This window comes from Meleagris gallopavo, chromosome 5 (assembly GCF_000146605.3).
Source record: "Meleagris gallopavo isolate NT-WF06-2002-E0010 breed Aviagen turkey brand Nicholas breeding stock chromosome 5, Turkey_5.1, whole genome shotgun sequence".
NCBI classification, from domain to species: Eukaryota; Metazoa; Chordata; class Aves; order Galliformes; family Phasianidae; genus Meleagris; species Meleagris gallopavo.
The window spans coordinates 52648696-52671621 of record NC_015015.2 but is presented as its reverse complement, the minus strand read 5'-3'; the positions used below and the strand labels follow the sequence as shown (position 1 = coordinate 52671621).

Genomic DNA, 22926 nt, shown 5'->3' with positions numbered 1-22926 from the left:
TTTTCAGTAAAATACATAGATCTGTGTGGCAATTATAGTGCTGAGGTAGCTGCCCTGTGAAACTCATGGGGTACTGGTGTCACAGAGGCACTGTTCAGATGAATAATGTAAAGGGAGTGAATTCTCGTTCACAGCACTCCTTTACCTCCAGAACTCATGCTATCATCTGTTTTGATTCTTCTGATCTGGCTAAATAAGAGTATGAAATAATATTATTTAAATAATAAAAAAAGCCATTACACCTCAACATTCTGAAATGGTTGGGGAGTGTGCAGGCACAACAAAACACCCTTCACAGCATCGGTCCAGCTCCAGTTCAGTGAAAGGATCAAGCAGAGGGACATGTCTTTGATATCCTATTTGCTGTTGTTATAGACTCTGGTTTTCAGTTTTAAACCTTCTAATAGTGTAATAATGAGCTTTCCATTTCTTTGCTGACGTGGTTAATGCCTGCAGGCTATTGAGTTTAAAAGCCAAAACACACAGACATAGAAAATTTGCTTCAAGGTTGAAAAAATATATATCTTATTGGAAGGGTGGGATTTAATTTGCCTTTGTTCTCCCAACTCTCACATAAACAAACTCTCATATATCTCCCAGTGCAAGGCAAGGAAAATCAAAAGTGCCAGTTCTAATTGGAATCTTACTAGTCCCTGGTGGCTGACAGGCACACATGTGCAAGCTGCAAGGCTTGAAATTAAGGACTTGACTTCATGAAAAGTCCACATGCATCAGAGGAGAGATTGCCACTCACTGAAAGAGACGATGTGCATGAGGCCAGATCATGACAACTTCAGTTGTGTGGGCTAGCACTTGGCTGTCCTGAGTCTGCAGTCTTGTTCACAGTCAGTAAGTGCATCAGGATCTGGTGCAGGACAGTACTTCACGACCACGAAATAGCTGTAAAACAAAATAAAAAGAAAAAAAAGAAAGGAGGATTTTTATTTTTGAAATAGTGATAATTATCAATATCACTACATTGTAAGCATATAATCATACACTGAAACATGCATTCTGCCTTTGTAAAACATTTGCTGTAACTTCCTAACTACCAAAAGCAGCTGTTTGATAAAGCTAGGCGATAGCCCACACTGTCTGCTGCACTGTCTGCCTCCTCCCCTTCTGCCTTTGTATTTTCTTCCTCTCTCCTCATCTTCCTTATCAATTTTACAACTATAAGATATCACTGTCTGCTTCTAAGTATGAGAACTGGAAGCAATTCTGTCAAAATCAAACCTGGAGGAGGTAGATCTCTTCAAACTGAGAGGGACTCAAGCAGTCAGAGAAGGGATTAAAGCCAGCTTGAGTCAATGATCTTCATTACTGAGGCCAGAGCAGCAATGACAACAAGTATGGCAAGGTGCTGTTAACGTTGCTACTGAAAAGGAGAACAGAGAGCTGTAGTTTGCAATGTCTGTCTGAAAGTCTTTGGATGTGATTGTGTGCATATAGAGAGACACCTTAAAATAACTTCCTTTTTTAAAGAAAGAAAAAGGGAAATACAGGATAGTAATTCTAGATCAAAATCAGTCCCAGTAAGGACACTAACAAAATACAAGGATAGTCATATCTATGACACACTTTACAGTAGATTCTGTTTTTCCATGTTTAGGACAAAATATAACAGATATTTATGCCTTCGCAAGATGTTACACATGAAAAACATGTGCAGACCTTTGATCTTGTAAAAAACAATTTATATCTAAATGTACAGGGTCAGATGGGTATGGGTATGGCAGCTCATGGTATTGCTACTTGAGTCACTGAATCACTGAAAAAAATATTATTAAAACAGACTGTTCCCAAGTTATCCAAGGGCTGGTTTCTGATTCTGGTGCTTGTTTTAAATGATGCTATGTTTTGATAGATAATAGAGAATCAAAAGCATAGATGAGATTCCAGAGAAGCACTGACCCCTTATCCAAAATAATGGAAAATTTTCAATAAATGCCAAGAGAGCATAGGGGAAGCTCATCACAATGCTTCTGCTGTCATAGCTTGCTCTGTTTTCCCAGGGACAGCTGATTGAGGGCTGTTCCACTGGAGGTGGAATTTCAATGAAGGACTTAACATTTTAGTAAGTAGGGACTGTAAGAAAAAGCTTGTGGAAGCAAAGCAGCCATATAAACCATATTTATGAAATTGCATTCAGGCCGTGCCTGGAAAGTACAATGCAGTCTTTTTGTATTAAAGATGTAAAGCTGGGTACAACAGAGCCATTTTCCTAACTATGTGCTATACAGTGGAAGCATTGGCTGGTTTTCATGTTCTGCAAAGCTCAGTCTCAGTAGATGGAGTCTCTGCAGTATCCCAGATGCAGGACGCACATGTCTGTGCACAGCCTACAGCCCAGAATCCCCTTTTCCAAACTGAAAATAAGGATTCACTTTCCCCAGCACTCAATACTTCTGAAGGCTTCTTTCTGCGGAACATTTTTTTTTTTTTTTTCCTAGCCCTACTTTTCTCGTCCACGTATGAGATAAGCAAAAACTCTCTCACCTGGGGTGATGCCAAGACATCCCAGCCAACAGGATTAGCAGCAAACATCTTCTCTCATCTCTACGTGCAGCCCGTGATCTCGCCTTCAAAGCAAGGGAGAACTCAACCCTGGTGCTCTGAGAGTTCCAATGTCCTGATGTTGGTTGTCATGTGCTGCTGGATCACATTAGCCATATGCTACCTAGATAGTCACAGGAGTGCCAGTCTATATTGGGCTGATATCTAACGAGTGCAAAACTGCTACAATTCATTAACAGGGCAGAATTCTCAGCGAGCATTTTCCTCTAGTCTGGCTGACCTCAAACACTGGTTCAAACATCTGACAAAGCTTAGCATTTCTTTTCCTAATGAAAGTTACAACTCTCAAAGCTTCTGCGCAAAGTATCTCTACAATCCTAAAGAAGGAACTCTGAAAGCAGAGCACAACAGAACGCAGAGGAGATAGACACACATACACATATACTAATTTACCTTGTCAGAATAAAAGGTAACACTTGTTACTGGACTATTATTACCCATCTTGCTGCATATGTTGTGAATTACAGCCAGTGTCAAGTTCAGACTAGAAAGAACCCAACAGCCAGTTCCTGCTTCCAGTGCAGCAACAGTACTTTTCCATTGACTCAGCGGGACTGAGCCCAAGAGATACTTAATAAAAGCTGCAATGGCAAAGAACAGAAAATATAACCGCTGTGATAGGCAGGGAATACTGGGCATATATGCAGAAATCACTGTATCAGAAGAGCAGGCCAGAATAATACTAAATTTGGTAGCAAGTTGCTGGGATTTCTTTACATTTTTAAGCTTGTGCAGCAAGGGCAGAAAAAGACAATTTACTTACATTCTGAGTGTGCTTAACAAACTGCTCCACTGTTTGCTGACATTTAACATCTTCAAATCTCGCGTTGAAGCTTGACCTTGGAAGGCATGGAAGTGAACATGCCTTTCAGGAACAGACGTCTCTTGAGAGCACAGCTCTGACATGGAGCACTGATATAAGGAAAAACAGCCTCTCCACCAGGACAAACTTCTGGGGCATTTTTTAGCAGCACTGTATTTAACAAAGAAGGCAGTTGTCTTTTGTCACTGAAAAGACTTGGGGTTACCAACCTCGTAGGAACTGTGTTCCCTAAGTTCCCATCACCACCAAGAAAAAGCTTGAGTGCACATACACCACAGGTCCCAGGCTCTAAAACTAACCACTCAGCTATTATTTAATGTTCGTTTTGCCATTAGAAAGATCTGATTGAAATTCAAGATTCAGTTAAACAATTTTTTTTTATTTTTGGGTGACTCATTCAATTTTGGATTCACCAAGATTCGGTGCATATGCAGTAGAGCGGGACCTATGCAAATCCCATGGATTTCTGAGTATTTCCATCCAAAGCTTCTCCTGTATCTGGCTGGTGTCTAGCTGATTGAAGCCAAGGATTTTACAGAAATAGCTGGGCCCAGGGAAGTAGTGGAGTCACTGTTCCTGGAGGTATTCAAGAAACATGACGGTATGGCACTGGTTAGCAAGCATGGTGGGGATGGGCTGGGCTTAGACTTGATTATCTTAGTGGTCTTTTCTAATCTTAATGATTCTACAAAAATTTGGACCCTGATGATTGGTAACAAAGTAGATTATAGTGGGCTGAAAGAGTGAGAATGGCTGGAAAAAAACTGAAAATTTGAAACATTTACCCAATACTTGGTAACCAACAAGAAAGTGACAAAAGTGTCAAAAGTCACCTGTGTGTTATAGTTTCTGGTGAAAATTAATGGACACATGGATTAAAATCATCCAGCTGCCTTTCAAAACCCCACACTAAGACCCCATCCAGCAAAATCTCAGGCAAACAGATGCTTTACAACCCTGTGTGTGCTTCCTCTGTAATCCGAGGGGTTCTGCAAGAACACAAGTCCACACATGTCCAGCCACAAGATTAGTGCCAAAGTGCTTAGCAGTGGAACCTTACCAGATTTATTTATTTTTTTAGCTCTTTTTGCATCAACGCTGGCTTCTAAGCATTTTTTATGATTTGAGAGTAAGTGGCGTTTGAAGACACCAGAGACCTTTTTGCAGGCAGTACAACACAGCCAGCCATGTATACCCACTGCATCCCTTCTGACAAATGCTCTCTTCTCAGAGCCTTGTGCAAGGCAAGAGTGTGCCTGTCAGATGTGTTTCGTTGTCTTTTTACCCTCCTGTCAGCTGTTTGCAAGTCCCCCTGTGCAACTAACCTTCCTTGGTCCCTGCAGAAAGCAGTTTGCAGATGATCTCAATGCAGCCTCTGGTGTCACAGGAGGAAGACGACATTGTACATCTTTCACCCAGCACCAAAGGGTGCTCTTGTTTCTTTCCAAGGCCTGCAACAAAGAAACCTGATATTTTATGAGTATTTCCTAAGCTCTGTAACATGAGTCCTGCAGACCCCTGGGCTAGAAGCTGCAGGGCCTCAATATCTTTCTTGTAGTGAGGAGCCCAAAACTGAACACAGCCTTCAAGGTGCAGCCTCAGCAGTGCTGAGAACAGAGAGACCATCATCTCACTGTTCCTGCTGGCTGCACTATTTCTGATACAATCCAGGATGCCATTGGCCTTCTTGGCCATCTGGGCACACTGCTGACTCACATTCAGCCAAGCATCAGCCAACACACACAGAACTTTTTCTTCCGCACAGCTTTCCAGCCACTCTGCCCCAAGCCTGTAGCACTGTATGGTGTTGTTGTGGCCAAAGTGCAGTACCTGACACTTGGTCTTGTTGAGCCTCTACAATTGGCCTCAGCCCATCAATCCAGCCTAAAACAAGAACTAGGTGCTGCAGTGTGAATGTGCAGCATATAGCCAAGTGTGGTGCAGTGGGCCTGAGCACGGCTGGTGCTTGCAAAGCACACATCAGAGCATGGAGGATGCAGGATGTGAGCAGAGCTCATCTGACTCAGGCAAGGATGCTCCTCCCCTCCAGGGAACAGTGTGGGTCAGGGTGTAACCAACCGCACAAGCAAGATGAATGCTGATGACAAGTCCATGAGGAATTTGATGGGGGGAAATGAGACAGCAGTAATTGAGGAGAAACCTCAATGGGATTTTACAGGGTTTTTCCTGGTAATATTTTGAACTGAGAATAAACCCAGTGGAAGTGTCCCCTCTCCTCCTCTGTATCCACATCCTTGTGAGCAAGGACCCCAGAGCAGCAGTGGGAGCAAGGTCAGCCTCTATCACTGCACAGGAGAAAGACAACATTTCAGACACAATGATACAACATTCCTGGAAGAAAAAAATGCCACCGACTCAGAAATAATCGGCCTCTGGCCCCAGGCTGTGATTTGCACAGACACATCACAGATCCTTGCCAAGCAGCTGCTTTGGATTCCCTGCAAGAACCCACTTACAGGCAGAGGCCAGCAGCACAGGTCAGCTATTAAATGATGCTTTTGACTCTTCATTGACCTGCAGAGCTGTGGATCTTCTAATAAGTAGATTAGAGACAGCTTATCTTTTTATATTAGGTAAGTGTAAAGGCAATACAAAATTTTACTAAAAATTGTGTGTGGGGAAACCAGCACTAGAATACTTTACCTTACACACTGCAGCACCAGGGTGACCTGCTGCATGACTCTCAGGATGGCAGGAGGTGCACCAGTGCCTGAATACTTAGGGCAAGGCATCATTCAGTCCCTCTCAGTGATACAATGCAGAATCTCACTGTGTGTCGACCAGAGACAGAATTAAAAACAGATAGCAAAGACAGAAGTATGGCAAGCTAAGAGGGAAACAGTTCAAGATTATATGCCAAGCATCAGTGTTTGCCATATGAGCCTCCACAGTGAAGCATGCCAGTTTGCATCAGACCAGACTCAACACTGCTGGGGCAATGAAACTGCCAAAACCTGCTGTGTGCATCACCATCAGCCAGACAGCTCTGTCCATCCCGCTCCACACTGAGCTGCTGTGTCACATACCTCCACTACATCTCTGCTGTATCCATTCAGTTCAGGCAGAGGGATTTCCATTGAGATATGCACTGTGTGGCACAGCTATGCCAGCTGGCAGGGGAAAGTTCTGTGATGCGAGAAGTCTGCAACTCTACCTTCGCCCTCAGCTTTTCCACTCTCCTCCAAATCATGGTTCTGATTCACAAGAATCCTGAATCCTTATATATGTCAACAGTCACTCAATCACCTCCCATGGCCACCTCAAGCTCCAACCTATTTAAGTCAACTCCAAGGATGAAACAACCCAGGAAGCCACCCCCAGACTTATGTTTTTAAACACTCATTCTCCAAGAGGACCAGGGAGCACTTAGATCTATGTTTATATTACACAAAAAGAGCTGCCCATTTGTTCCAGTATCCTTGCAAGAACCTTAGCAAAATGAAATTCAGCCCTTTCACTCTGCTATGTTTTTCAAGCCAGAAAAAGCCCATCTCCCCATGAGTATTCTTAGAGTTATTTAATAACGTAGGTATAGCTTCCAGATACTGCAGCTTGCTTTTTGGCTATGATGGTAAATGCTGAGAAAATAACAACAGACAAAGAGGCTGTATGCCAGAGGGGAAATAAATGAACAACAAATTTGATTTGTACAGTAGGAGAGGACAGTAATTGTAGCGCATCCATTGCAGTAAAAATTTGATGTATGCAAGAGATCAAATTCTTTTGCTCTAAGCATACGAAGGGAGGAAAAAAGGGCTTAGGCTGAAAGCACAATTCCAACAAACTGGATAATTGTGGCCCCATTTACATACGTGTGCAGGTGCAGACTGAGCTCAGGCACCATCTGTGGAAAATGTCACTTGGCCAAGAAACACACAACAAAAAACACACACACAAAGTGTGCTGCTGGCAAGTTGCAATAGAAAAGCATCCTCTGCACTCTACGCCGTGTGGTGGGCTCTGGAGAGGGATATGTATACTATTTATTGTCCCACATCACGGAACATTCATTGCAGCAGCAGGTCGGCATGGGCACAGGCAGAGCTCATCTCCCTGCAGCCACTGAGCCTCTAGCACTTCCATAGACTCTATTTTAACCAAAGTCCTGAAGACTTTGGGTGGGATTATGCTTGATTTTGCATTGGTGGTGTTGGTGTTTAGGAAAAGTTTTACCTTCAGACTTTTATGGTTTGCTCATTAGGCAGAGGTGGAAGTGCCACGATGCTGGGCCTGGAACAGAGGCACTGAGCAGCAACTGCACTGCCTTCCTGCTGCCCATCATCCCATGAGGCTGAGGTTGCACAGCCTGATCCTTGCAGATGCTCCCTGCCTGGTTACACACAGCCTACAGACAAAGTGAGGCACCGCTTCATGCACTGGTTTTGTCCTCTTTCCACTTGGACAGGAGCTCTGGATAATCTTGAGACCTGTGAAAAAGGCAAAGTGCACTAGGTGAAAGCAGCTGAGCTTATTCTATCTTCTGTGCTTTCTAAAGTGAAAATTCACCTGCTTTACCCAGCCTTAGGCTCAAAAAGACAGAAAAGCACAGAGAAAAGAGAAAAGGTCCTTTGTTCAAAGCACTAAAAATACCAGCACATAATGCAAAAGTCATGGTTTTTTGTTTTTTTTTTCCTCTCAACAGTGTCTTCAGATTGTAGGCCAAAGTTCTGTGGTCCACACTTACTTCCTCTTTCCTTCCACTTTGCTTTGCCACAAGCCATAGCAAGCACACAATGCAGTCACTAATTGCAGACCAGTGCACCCCATTGTATCAGAGCCAGCAGACAGACAGACAGACATGTCCCAAACAGAGATGGTGCTTCCTCCACCCATATAAGCAGCATTAGAGAGGGTCTAAAACCAGCATCAACCTGCCCCATGTACCTCCATCCCAGTGCAACTTCATGGTTGTGTTCCTTACTCAACTCATGTGAGTTTGCAGGGAGCACACAGAGATATCCTTCATAATGCCAATCTGAGGCAACTAAAAAGGCTTCAGAAATTGAGCTTAGAGGTGTCTGAATTGATCCCTGCTTTGCTTAACCTGGCAGCTTAACACCTTGGTTGCTCTTTCTGAAGGAATTTCTGGGAATCCATCAGACTCTGACAGGACAGAAACTGGAAGAATAGGTTATCTGATGTTCTGACACCAGAAGTGCTGGGTGTAGGGCGTTATTGCCCTGGATGACAGCTCAGAAGATCAGAGAATCATAGAATATACTAAGTTGGAAGGGATCCACAAGGATCATCGAGCCCAATGCGTGGCTCAACAGAGCAGCACCCAAAAGCAAAATCCAATGTCTGAGAGCAGTGCCCAACACACCTTAATTCTGGCAGACTGGGGCTGTGCCTGGGCAGCCTGTTCCAGTGCCCGACTACACTCTCAGTGTAGAACCTTTTCCTTATAACCAACTTGAAGCTGTGGGCCGTGCACCCGTGACAGTCTCAGGCTGCTCGCTTGGCCCCAAGGAGCTGCATCACCTCTGGGCACTCCACTTCCCCTGCTGTGAAACAGGAAATTTTTCTTCTCCACCTTCATTGTTAGCATGTTTGCTCTGCAGAGCCAGGCTGGTCTCTGCCCCTGTGTTTGCACAGGCCTGATACAATGGAGTCATGATCCTAGGTGTTGCCGTCATAAAAATAGAAGCAGAGAACAATGTCTTCTTTAAAAACAAGGCTTTCATGTCTCTAGCTGTGTAAAATGTGCTGCTTAAAATCCATTCACTGTGCTAGCCAGCACTCAAATCAAAGGCGCAATTCACATCATGCTTGGTAATAATTTGCAGAAAGTAGCTATAGATTTTCTACCTGGATTAATTTCCCTTTTATTTGCAACATTCTCTGATTTTTCTTCAAAGTCTCTTTATTCTGAAGTCAGATCCGATCCCCATTAGTGTCGCTTTCATGTAAGCAAAGAACTGTGTCAACTTTTCTGATACAGATTAAAGCCCCAGAAAACAAGGGGGGATGGGGGGGGAGCTGGGGTATGGTTCTCAGGAGGGCAATGTGAAATAGAAAAAAAATTGCCAGGCATTGTGTGGAAAACTATCTTTCATAATGCCTGCTTTAAGAACTCTCTATTTCAGTCAATTATTAAGCAAATACAGTTTTCAATAATGATAGATGGAAAATAAATAATGTTCCTGGCGGATGAAAGAACAATTTGTAGAGAAGCCAGATTTCCTACAGGCTAATATTATTTTTTCTACCTGAGGTATATGCTGCTATGCTGTATTTTGCTGATGAGGTTCTTTTTGTTTAAGGGAACAGAGGAAATGTTACAAAAATAATCATTTCGCCATAAATTTCCTCTCTTCTGGAACTGAAGTGACCATCACTTTTTAAAATAAAGCCATTTAACAGCAATTTACATAAAAATATACAGCACTTGTTTCAAAATTCATTCACTTAACTTTTCCAACCAGAAGACATTATGATGGATGTTCCTCCCAACCAAAAGCCATTCCTCTGAGCTCAGCAAAGCTGCCTCTGATATTCACAAGGCAGAAGAAAAGGTGAATGAAGCCTAATAAATTTTTTCAAGAGTAAATACAGTCTAAGCAGGGTTACAGCCAACAGGGAGTGCAGGATATTCCTGGAAACTCAGCTCAGTTGAAGCATACGATTCAAAAGTAGTATTGAAGCACGGAATGATTAATAGAATGATTAGATGCATTAATTCTAACCTAAGGGAAGTTTAAAGAGCAGAAATTCCTGCCTCTTGAAAAAGCTGCGCATTTCAGAATTCATTTTTTAAAAGAGGCTAAGAAATATAAAACGTGCATAAGAGAAAACTTTCTGCAAATCATCATAGAATCATAAAATGGTTTGGGTTGGAAGGGATCCCAAGAATCATCAATCTCCAACCCCCTGCCACAGGCAGGGCCAACAATCTCCATATCTAATATTAGACCAGGCTGTCCAGGTCTGCCAACCTGGCTTTGAACAGCTCCAGTGATGGGGCATCCACAATAAGTAAAATGAATAAGTAAATAATTGAGTCTGCTGGAAAAGCAGAGCTGCTTCACTTCAGGATTTGAAAATCAAAAGGGTGCTCACACCAATCCATGTCAGCCTTAGTTGTAATGCATTTGCAACTACCCTCAAAATTTTGACCCAACGTCTTTAGCTGAAAATTCCTGTCCAGCTCTATGTGGGAATTTGGATTATTTTTTCTGTTCAAAGGACAAAATGTTCCTGCCCCAGATCAACCAGCCCCGTTAGTCTCTTCCTCTTTTGCAAGACCAACTCAGCCTGAAAAGTCTCCAAATTATCCCACAGATGTATGTGGGGTTTAAAGTGCCCTTCTCAGGTCATGGGAACTGCTCAGATAGCTGTGGGTGCCCCATCCCTGGAGCTGCATAGGACCCTTTGCCCCAACCAGGTCCCTCCCAACCGAAGCTATTTTATGCCTCTATGATCACATCCTGTCCCACCTTCTGCTTCAAATGAATGCAAGTCATGCAAAAAAAAGGTTAAGGATCTCATAGGCTCAGGTTGGCACTCACCTTCTCTCCCTCTCACAGAGGGTTAAGACCTGGCATCTCCGCCATCTGCATTGGTTGCTTTTCCTACATTACAATCAGTTCATTGTCCGCAGTGGCTGCCACAGGGAGAGGAAAGTGGTAGGCTTCTCAGCAGGACGTAGAGAAAGCATAAACAATGTTCAAAACCTCCATGGTAGCTGAGAAAAAAAATATACATAATCTCCTAACTTCAGGTTTTCTTATCAGAAAGTTTGAATATTTCTAAGATTTCTGCTTACGGTGTTTAACATTTCTGCTTCCTCAGTCATATAAACATTAGAGCTGCTGGACAAATATCGGGCTGATCTCAAGCTGTAGGAGAAATAGCATCTGAAGTTGGGTACCTGGGGCTGAGCACAATTTTTATTTCCTGATGTTCTTTCTGGGAAAGGCAAAGCAGCATCTTTTGCAATGGCCCTCTATGGGCCCAGGAGCTTGCTTTTCAAGTTGTTTCAAACAATTTGTATTTGCTCTAATACCAGGCTGCTGTGGGAAATATGTTCCTGACACCTTCTGTGTACAATTAGATTTTCCTTGTCTTCTAGCTTTGGCATCTGTAGATTTTGTTGAGGAAAAGATGGGAAGGGTATGGAGGACAAGACAAATAAAGGAGGCTGAGTGGAGACCTCACGGTGGTCTACAGCTCTTCACAGGAAGCAGAGTAGCCCAAGGGAATGGCATGGAGCTGCATCAGGGGAGGGCCAGGTGGGGATTAAGGAAAGGCTGCCCAGGGCAGTGGGCTCAGCCCTGAATGTCAGAGCTCAGTGAGCTGGGACACCACTCTGAGACATAGGGTTTGGGTTGTGATATGTGGAGCCAGGACTTGGACTCAGTGATCTTCATGGGTCTCTTCCAACATGTGATATTCTATGATTCTACACAGAGAAGCCATTTTTCCCTTGAAGCACATCCAACAGCTGAAGTGGCATGTCTCCATCTCCTACACCCAGCTTCCAGAACACATCCATCTTAGCTCCATGCCCCTCATTCCTTGGCTGTTCTACCACGATTACCGATACTGACTAATGTGGGATGACCAGCACAGACTGTCTGCCCAAGAGGCTCCTTGGCCACACTCAGCCAGGAATGCTTCAGGAATGCTAGAAGAAAAAGAATCTCCTCAGTTTGTCAGCCTCAAAAAATGCAATCCACTGAAGTTATAGATGCTGAGGATTAAAATGCCTTTACTTAAGTTTTTCTCAGCAAGTGCTAAGGACCTCTGTTAAGTTCAGGGCATAGGGTCTTCTGCCAGTATAAGTCACAGTGAAATAGCTGCTCTGTCATCTAAGAGTCAGCTCACAGTGAGGACAACCTGGCCATTGCAGAGCAGAGATTTGGTGTCTTTCCATGAGCATTATCTGCTCTCACTGCCATCTAATGAGACCATGACAGATCACCACTGCTTTTAAGGAGACAATGTAGTGTTTGCTTCTCCAGGTTGCTTCTCTCTCCTTTCTGGACAAAAAAAATAATAATAATGAATAGATAGATAAATAAATCTCCCTCTAATCCTCCAGCAGTGCAAGAAGAGAAGCAGTAGAGAACTGCTTGGATTCCACCAACCACACAAACAACTTCTGTAATTATTTTGAAAAATAACCTATGTAATGCCTGGGCACATTTCAGTGAGATTTGTCTCGTTTTGCCACTGATCTTCCATTTATTCCAGTGCTGCTTATGAAGTCTCATGTTCCTTTGATAACACTTGATAAAGACTCCCTTTGTTCCAACCTTTTCTCTCTGGAGAAAGAGTCACACTCCTTGCTGTACTCACCATACTCATAACATCTCTGTTAAGAGACTCTAAATACATTCTTCACTGAATTGGGTTTCAATAAAGAGCTCCTTTAAAGAGTCTTGACTGACTCCATCTGTGTTAAAATAAATGAAAACGCCTTAGCATCTGTTCAGGTCTGGTCAGCACAGCTAGTTAAAACATTAATAAGAGTATTCTTATTATCAGTAGCTCTTTATCTCAGCACTACAATAGCCTTTGCTATTGACTTGAGCTATAATCCTAGTTCCAGCAAAACATATTCCTAGACATTGTGCTATGGTGATGGAAGCTTAAAAATATTTAGAAGAGCTAAAAAATATAGATATAGATAATAATCTACATTCTGCCTTTCAGTTTTTGGATAGGCTCATGCTACAGTCACAGTCAAAATTTTCTTCTCTCACTCATCCCAATGCCACAAACAACCACATGATATCACAAAGGGCACTTCCCTTCCATCAGGGTTAGGATGATATCCTGTGTTCTTCATTGTTTAGAAATGATCATAATATTTTTCATAATATGTTCAGGGTCTATCTATTTACATTACTTAATGCTATACCGTGCCTCTAAGGTTCGCTTGGATTTAGAGCTATTACTTTCAGGAAAGAGTAAAAAGACCCTTAACTACAGTATAATTGAAATGCGCACAACAGAGTCTATTTGTCTGCAAATTGAGTGCATTTACTTAGGCAGTTATTATTAATTTCTAACCTGGGAGCAGAACTGCCTTCCATGGGGACAGATGATGGTGCACAGTGAGCTGAACTACTCAGGAAGCACCTCCCAGCCTGCTGCTGTGCACAACCCTGTGTTTAAGACTGAATGAAACCTAACAAAATACTTATAGATGCAATGTCAGTTTTCTCAATTCCCCAAGCACTATAATCAGGGTAGTCTTTTCCATTTAAAAGAGCTTTGCACAACAATGAGCTTCCAAGAGCTCCCTCAGTACAGTAATACTGGAAGAACTGGGCACAGCTTTCCTTGCAGAGACCCCAAGGCTCCTTGGACTCTGCTATCAACAAAGCTGAATTTGACCAAGGATTGATCAGCAGAGCAGTAACTCGATGAAACACATGGCAAATCCTCCAGTGCTGATTTTACAGACGGTGAGGTCAGTGATTCCAATAAATCAACTTCATTCACACTGTCTATAAATAAGTAACATCCCAAAGTGGGAAGAAGCTGGCTCATGTTTTAGTGTTGTGCTTGTTCTGAAAGCTTTGGGAATTTCCATTTTCATTCAGTCATTTCTGGACCAGATGCACTCTACTTGATCTTCTTAATCCACTTCCACTGCTTTTGTGTTCTTTGTCATGTAGACTGGCCAACACTAAAGTCTGTCTTCTCAATATACTTTGAAAGATTTGCAGCACTTCATATCAGCTGTTTGAATAAAAATGATTAGTGGACAGGTACCTCTCTTCTGCTAGCTTTCTCTACACAGCGAATGCCCAGCTGTGGAGAGCTGCAGGCAAGATATAAATCTCTGGCCTCTATCTTCTCAAGATGCTAAAAAACACAAAGTAAATCATAAATCGTTTGTGAGATGACACTGTCTGGATGCATCTATTCCTGTTGCAGAATGGGACAACAGAGCTGTCACTTGGTACCAGTCTGTGTTTCCAAATCAGCTGCAATGCAGGTCAGGATTGGGCATTTTCCCACTAATTCCACTCGAATTTCTCACTAATTCCAATATTTCACAGTGTTCAAGGGGTGGGCAGGAGTGCCCATTGTTACACGTCTTGCTGTTGTCTCTGCTCATCCCTAATTATGAGAGAGCTGAGAGAAATTGCAGCCTGAGGAGAAGTGCAGTGCCTAGATGCCTGAAATGGAAACTTTGAACGCATTTCAATATTGCATCTCAGATGCTTCCAAAACATCATGCTCCAAAAGCTTGTCCCTGCATAGTCAATCCCAGTCTCTCACAAATCTTTAACATTGTCTTCCATACTATGAGAACTCTGTGTGACCCCATGTGGCTATTTGCCTCCTGCCTTGAGAAGCTTCATTGGGCATCTGAGTCAGTCTCCAGGTTTTCCATGCAAACACAGAGTAAAAAGAATATAATCAGAGCAATTACATCAGAAGGCAAGAATGAATTCGCTTTGGGCTAAAGAAAAGCAAACACTACTGCAAGGCTCGTTAAGTAATGAGAATAATCAGCCAATGCAAGCTTTAGGTCAGCAACTGAGGAAAGACGGGTAGGAATAGCAAAGTCATGTTACCACTGGCTAAATCATTAAGGAAACCATTGCTAAGACCTCAGTGTCTCATCTCACTGACTACTTGAGTAGGAATCTGGAGAAGAGCTACAGGGATGGTATGAGAACAAGAAAAATACCCTGTAGGAAGACACCAGATAAGCTATTCAGAGCAGAATGAATGATGCTGCGAATCCTATCCAACTTTAAAATCACTAAACATCTGTGGGCTACAGACAAAGCAGTGAATTCCTCACCACCTCATTAGACCAAGAGCTCCACTGTGTGCAGTCAGCTGTACCCCAGCCTCAGAGGCCTCCCTGTGCTGCCACCTTGGAAGTGTATTTTAGATACTGTAAATATCAGATGGGCAATTGTATTTGCTCAGCAGAAGAGAGATCTTACCCAGGGTTGAGATGACAGCAAATCGTGAGACTTACAGGCTTTCTTTGAAAAAATATTGGCTAGCAGAGTCCTGTACGAGTTGCTAGCAGATGATTACAGAAGCAATTAAAGAAAGGCATTGAGTACAATCCTACATTTAAAGTATGGTATTTAGGACAATTACAGGGCAAAACAGAACAGTTCTGATTTTCATTTCACAAAGGACATATGTAACCAGCAGGATAAATCTGAGGTAGAAAATCACTCTCTTTGTAATCAGATCTTGTTTTTCAAAGAGGAGGAAGCTGGGGGACATGCCAGGAGCGATGTGTCACTTGATTTCCTGGAGCTGACTCCCACACACATGGAAGTAGAAAATGACCCAGTTTTGAGTCATGGGGTCACTTGCAGACCTGGGGGAGCCAGGGGTCCCATCACACCACTCCTCATCTGCCATGATGTCCACCCCAGAAGGCAGTGATACTGCATTCAGTCATAGCATTTCCAAGAGAAAAAAGCTGCAGGGGGACAAAGCTGAACTGAACGGATTGTAGTTCATAGCAGAATGACAGGGACATGTCATTAAGGTCTTACACTTCTTTTGACTGGCTGACTTCGATGGGCGCCAGATGTCATAAATGTCCTTATGGCTTCCATTTGCAGGTTCCCTTGGCATTCCTAGCTTTAGGTGGAGCTGTAACATCTCCTGAAGCTAGGTCCATGGCAGCTTAAATGAAGTTTGCTGGACACTGAGCAGCATGTGTGAGGTTAACCCCTAGCAACTCTATTCCTATTTTCCTCATATGGATCAGCTAAAAATATATACTTTTGGGGAAAAAAATCATGACCAGAACCAGTATTCATGAATGCACTTGAAGTACACAGAAGGAGCTACAAAAACGTTCTGCTGTAATGACTTTGTATTCCTGTTGAATATTCATACTGCTATTTTTTCAAGCCTGGGACATGTAGTTTCAGAAGTATTTAGATGCTGAGTTATGGGAAACAAAGGGAATTAAAGATTGACACGAGGCATGTCTGGATTTCAATCTCTATCTGGAGCATAACAGGGATTGTCACATTTCAATCACAGAAATCCTGCATTTGCAATTATGCTTTAAGACAAGAAGATTTACAAATAGTATATTTTTAAAATCATCATTTTCAAACAAGATCCTACAAAACACATTCCTGTCCTGCCTGGGCTAAGCCCAGAGAACAGCAGACACTGGGAATGGGAAAGGGCAATCCCAGTTCCTTACAAAATCTTTGACTGAACTGCATTCAGGAGGGAAGGAAATGTTTCCCAGCAAGCATTGACAGTATCTCCATGAGTATCTGCTGCTGGAGAAAACATTATATTCAGTATATCGATAACTTCACTTCTCAGAAACCATTCTGAAAGGCATCAGAGGAAGGAGCTTGTGGTCCCTGCTACACCCAATTTGCTGCAGTTCATATAATATGCATTTGCTCTTGACTACAAGGTGTGGACTTGAGACATGTATTGCAAAGACGATTATTCTACCAGAGAGTAAATTCCCATGGGGAAATCTTTTACCAGTTCTCCTTCTGAAAAGTTCAACTCTTGGTATCCCTTCCCTAGGCTTTCTCACCCACAGACCTCAAGCATTTATGGTACCTCCACACTCAACAGCTAGCCCCATTTCAAGTCCCTATGGGAACTGCACTATGTGCATGCCAGCTCTATAAGTGAAGAGATGAGGGAGGGCTCCTGAACCCTTCTCCATCTCTTCTTTCCCTTCCACATCATAAGATGGCCTCAGCCGTGTTCCATTCTGCACTCATCAGCAAGTCTGCTCCTTGCTGAGCCTTCGTGCTTTCAGGATGTCAGTTTTGTTCTGTTCATATGCTAGTAAAATTACCGCATCGCTTTGCAAGCAAGTAAAGCTGCTGAATAATCAGTCTGTCCAGCCACAGTGACAGGGACTTTAAGTCTAAGAGAATTCAAGCAGGACATTGTTCCCCAATTAGAGGCTATTATCTTCTACAAATTGGTAGGTGCTTTTCCATTACAAAGCATGTGGTAAGACACACACCAATGTCCAGCACAGGGGTGTATTGGCATTTTAGGATTAAAAGTTGCTAAAATTATTCCACTGGCTTGTGCATAAGCAACATCCCTCTGCTTCTTTCTTTCAGTAACCGTGACTGTGGGAGGACAACAGCACCTGCTGGGACTTTATGACACAGCAGGGCAGGTAAATGACTGCAAAACATCAATAAGTTTCCTTTCTCTTGATTTTTTATTTTTTTTTTTTACTATCACATATAGGTTTTGTTGATTGTGCTGTTGTTTTATCATGTTGTTTTGATGTTTTTGTTTATTGTTTCGTGTGTGTGTGTGTGTGTGTTTTTAATAAACAAATTTTAATAACTGACAATGAGCTGTAATGGCTGAACTGCAGACCTCCTTTTAGTTTTTTACATGCAGATTTCATTCTGGTTCAGCAACAAAACAGACACACATACATACATCCCTACGGTGGGATTTTGTCTAAGCAAAAAGCAAAGTCTGATGGTGAAGTTCAGCCTCCCATACAAGCACTCCATCCCCACGCAGAGAAGGTATAGCCTTTTATAAAAGTCACTGTTTTCTTACAATTACCACATGGTGGCATTGGAGATACAGAGAAAAATTCCAGTTTCTAAGACCAGAAAACCAGTATAATACAACAGCAGGCTATCAGTCACCAGCCATTGACTGCAGACACGTTAACTCAGGCAGATGGGCACTCATCCCAGGATGGGATCACATTCCAAGCAGATGAAGGTACCAGGCTCATAATGAACTCTTCTACCTCCAAAATGCCAGTGACTTACAGAACAAAGAAAAAAACCATCAGTGGCACAGAAACCTTGCAGGAAATCAGCTGCCAAGAGGAAAAGGAACAGATCCCAGCTCCTTCCCAGCCAGGGAGGGCTCAAGTCCACATCTACCAGCTAGTCATAGAATCATAGAATCATTAAAGTTGCAGAAGACTTCCAAGATCCCTAAGCCCAACTACAACTCATCCCCACCATGCCTACTGACCATGTCCCTCAGTGCCACATCTCCGTGCTTTTTGAACACTTCTAGGGATGGTGACTACACCACTTCCCTGGGCAGCCTGTGCCAGTGCCTCACCACTCTTTTGGAGAATAAATTTTTTCCTAATATCCAAACCCCCTAATATCCACCTCCTGTCAGAGCTGGCTCTGGAGGCAGCAGGGAGGAGCAGATATGAAAGCCTGCTTCTCTCCCTGGGACAGAGCAGCTCTGGGTGCAGGGTTTTGCTTTCAGGATCTCTCTTTGTCTGCACTTTTCTGTCCATGGCTGCTATGAAATGTATAAATAATGCAGAATGAGACTCTCTTGTCTGCGAGAGGCCACTTATTGCTGTACTTCACAGCAGTGTGCAGAGAGGTCAAAATCTGCAACACAACAGACTGTCACTTCCAGAAAAAGCTACACTCAGCAGGACCTGTGCATTTATACTCTTGGTTTTGCCTTTTTTTTGTTGGTTTTTTTTTTTGCTGTCACATACCTGTAGGCCACTTCATAGCTATCTCAGTGTCAATTACAGTCCACTCATCCTTCCTATTTAAAAAGTGTAAACAGATGATCTAAAATCCAGTCCTAAAGAATGATCCAAGTCTTCATTTCGCTTGAGATATTCAAGAAGGTGTGTGTGTAGTTTTCTTTTCTGCGCTCACAAAGGCAGAGCTCAGTGTGTCTGTCACGATCTGGCAACTCTGTGAGCCTCTGCAAACAAGACTGGAGTTATATTCAGTACTCAATCAGATTTTGCTCAGTGCTTTAATATTTCTGCTTGTTTTGAAGGGCTGACAGTACCACCTGCCACCCATTTCCTCAGCAACACATCCTCTTATTTGTTCTCCTGAGCCAAAAGAACCATAAATCTCTTCCTCTGTTAGACCTCACTCTCCCTCCATTCCTCCACAATCATATTGCCATCTCTTGCTTCCAACCAGTCAAACCACCACCTGCCTCCCAGTAACATTTCCAGCTCCTCGGGATCGTTTCCATCTCAGACTTTGGTCCAGAGGACGTGGCCATATAGGCAAAACCTGGAGCATGAATCACTGTTTGATGACCAGATTGTATCTGCGAGGAGGCAGCGGGGATGATGCTTCCCACATGCTCAAGCTGTAACGACAGATCATCTGGGTTGTTTCCTCACTCCTTCTCCTTGTGTTGTGTGGCTTTCCAAAGGCACTGGTGTGAAGTCATAGCCAAAAATAGCACTTGACATTACGATGCTATAAAACACATGCTAATGAAATAACAATTGGAGAATGTACTTCTGCAGCAGGACCCTCTGTCAGCCTGCAGGGAGAGCTGGCAAGGACCCCAGAGCTGAGGGATCTGGTTTTCTGTGTCTCTGGGCACAAAAAGTCCTAGGAGGAAAAAGAAAACATTACTTTGATGTTTTTTTTTTCCCCCCCCACAAGCTGGAATCAGGTGTGGAGTGCTTTAATGGCAGGGAGTGTACACAGGGAGATCGTGACAGCAGCAACATTACAAAATGAAAAGTTTTGTACTTTCTCAGGCACAGCACATCACAGGCACATAGCTCAGCCAGTGGCCAGGCAGTGTGGCTGGGAAGCCCTGCATAATCCAAATGACAGCCGACAGGATGAAAGCATGAGCCAAGGAAATGAATTAATGATCAGCTACAGCCCATGTGCACAAAGACTCGTGTCCTTTCTCAAACATCACTGGCACTACAGATATGCCCCAAAGCAGGGCAAGCATCCAACACCCTTTTTACCCTCTTTATTTGCTTTCCTTCAACAATGAACCACTTCTGAACAAGAAACAATTGTGATGTGAACCATTTCACAATGGTCCATTGCAAGGTTTTGCAGCTTTCTGCTGGAGCATGAACAGAGAAAGGGCCTTCACCTGGGGTGCTCTGGAGGCTCCTGCCAGCCCAGCAACAGGGATGCCTGGGATCAACTCATACCTATAATATCTTGTATCAGTGTATGCATTAACACATCCATGTGAGCTCCTGTGTGCCCTGACCTCTGCACCGTGACATGTGGTTGTCCCTCCTTACAGCATCAACAATTCTCAGTGCCACCAACACAAATTAGGAATGCTCCTTAAGAAAAGATTTTCTGGGGGCTTCAGAGGAATGAGGAAAATCCAATTAAACGTGCACTTCTGTAGCTGCCACCACCCGCTGGAAGTGCTCCAGGCTTCTAGTTTGGATTTTAATGGCATAATGTCACCGTTTTTCTAAATAGGCACATCTGGAATATGCTAACTCGTTATATTTAGCCAATTCCGTTCCAAAAATCCTAAATCAAGATTCCTAGAGGGCTTGCTGCCACCACGTGGCTGCTTTAGGAGGCTGATTTGCAGCAGTTACACAGAAAAACATAGGAAAGGCCTTTGCCAGGCACCTAACTACAACCCAGGTCAACTGTGGAGAAAACATTCTTAATGTTGGAGAAGCCAACATATCATCTCCCACCAACTGCACTTCTTTGTGGCCTCTGTCACGGATGTTTTCCATATCACCTCTGAATTTCCTTTACAAAATTCCCTCTATGTGAATAGGCATTCCTTCTTGGCTGCTATGTCCAAACAGCTCCTGTTCCCATGTAAATCTTCAAATCAACACTTTCTATGACATCTAGCTCAGTCAACAATTACTGTGTCTTTGCAAAATGCAGCAGGTTATCTTTGCTACTAAATTTCTCCAGTGCACCGAGGGAGCGTTCTTGCTGAAGGACAGAGGTCTCACGTAAGTTTTCCAACATTAAACAACCTCAGATAGATAAAAGATCAACTTCTTTCCTTGGTTGGGTCAAAAGGAGGATGTCTTACCACTAAATATCAGAAACGTGTCTCTTGAGCTGTGCAGAGCACAGCAGGGAGTCTGTGACCGGGGCTGGAAACCAGTGTGGTACTGGAGGTGATGACTGGGAATACATCCTTCCTCTTGAAGTGAGTTTGGGACAATTAACTTGCAGCTAGACAAAACAAAACATTTTCTTTGTATTTTAGGATGTTTCTTTAATTATTTTTAATGTTACAGAGCTATATTTGGCCTCATACTTCCTTTCAGAATAAAGAAATTTTCTTGTTTAGAAAAGGTTGGTGCAGAATATTTTTACACGATTAGTATTTTTAGGAAACAAGTGTCTATTCAGAAGTAGTTTGAATCACCTTACCAAGATGACAGAAAAAGATAAGATCCTCTTTCAGCTTCCTTTCTCCAGGCTGAGCAGCCCCAGGGCTCTCAACCTTTCCCCAGAAGGGAGATGTTCCCTTCACCCATCATTTTCCACCACCTCATAACACCCTGCCATTCTCTCCCTGCAGGAGGACTACAACCAGCTGAGACCCCTGTCCTACCCCAACACGGATGTGTTCTTGATCTGCTTCTCAGTGGTAAACCCTGCCTCATACCACAACGTCCAGGAGGAGTGGGTACCTGAGCTGAAGGTCTGCATGCCCAATGTGCCTTATGTCCTCATAGGAACACAGGTAACACTCCTTTGGGGCACAGTTCATCTCTGCAGGGGTTCTCACAGCCTCAGGACTAAGGACTGGAGGCTGAGGCTTCCTACTGGACTTCATATATGAAAACCAGAATTCAGCATTAGAGGGAAAGTCATAGACTGAGAATGGAAGCCAACATGCAGTTGACCCATTGAGTTAGTCACAACTGGTAAAACTCCTTATTCATATGTATATTAATATGATGTGAAGATGTAAAATCCTATAGGGATAAAAGATTTCTGATAGGTCTTTAATGGGGGGAAAAGCAAACATCAAAGGCTGTGGCTGGAAGCAGAAGCTAAATTCAGGCTCAATTTTAATAAAGAGAATAATTAGCCAAACAACTTAGAGACATAGGAAGGAAATGGCCTTCCTCATGCTTTCCATCAACTTTACAATTACTGACTCACCATCCCACCTGTGCTTTAGGGGATGTTAGACTGAACGATCAAAGCACTTTGTTTCAGCTTAAAACCTATGAATCTATGGGTTTCCAAGACACAGACTAGACAGAGATCATGAAAAGCAGGGGATCTAATAAAGGATTTTGCTTCAAGTCAGCCATCCAGAGCTGTGTCTGTTTGGTCAGTCACTGTTTTACAGGTGATGCAGTGCAGGATCGTAGCAGACTCCCTTTCCAATATGACTTAGTCTTCTACCAACACTTTCCATAATGTATAGCCACCGAGAAATGCATCTGTACTATGCTGCGGCCATCTGAGCTGTGGCCTGATAACTGTCCAGTAAGAACTAAGCCATATTAAACAGAAAATTTAAAGAAAGGAAAGAAAGGAAAACACATATGTAATTCATTTCTCACCTGAGGCTGTGAGGACAGACATCCTTGTGCAAGGATACAACTACGGGTTTGTAAACCTATGAATATATCTTTCAAGAATTACACTAAGGCAGTACTGAACCTGGGTTTTGTGTGTTTTCTACTAGATTGATCTGCGAGATGATCCCAAAACTTTGGCTCGTCTGCTTTACATGAAGGAGAAACCACTCACCTATGAGCACGGTGTGAAGCTGGCAAAGGAGGTAACAACTTTTTGGAGTCCCATGAA

General features: G+C 43.1%; 1 protein-coding gene and 1 long non-coding RNA gene across 3 annotated transcripts in view; one reads left to right on the top strand and one right to left on the bottom strand.

Annotated features, from left to right (window-relative positions):
* Positions 1-5724, bottom strand: part of LOC104911264 — a 9834-nt gene extending 4110 nt beyond the window's left edge. Inside the window, exons 1-4 of the long non-coding RNA XR_004159996.1 lie at positions 4726-5724; positions 3341-3550; positions 2500-2680; positions 755-900 (exon numbers count right to left, since the gene is read on the bottom strand). This is a non-coding gene — a long non-coding RNA (uncharacterized LOC104911264). The remainder of the gene's footprint in view (positions 1-754; positions 901-2499; positions 2681-3340; positions 3551-4725) is intronic.
* The window catches only part of RHOJ (ras homolog family member J), a 51701-nt gene that overhangs the window by 20633 nt on the left and 8142 nt on the right, over positions 1-22926 (top strand). For both annotated transcript variants that reach the window (XM_019615948.2, XM_010712031.3), the window contains 3 exons: positions 17482-17540; positions 21680-21844; positions 22805-22900. In XM_019615948.2, coding sequence (XP_019471493.1) covers positions 17482-17540; positions 21680-21844; positions 22805-22900 — 320 coding nt within the window. The remainder of the gene's footprint in view (positions 1-17481; positions 17541-21679; positions 21845-22804; positions 22901-22926) is intronic.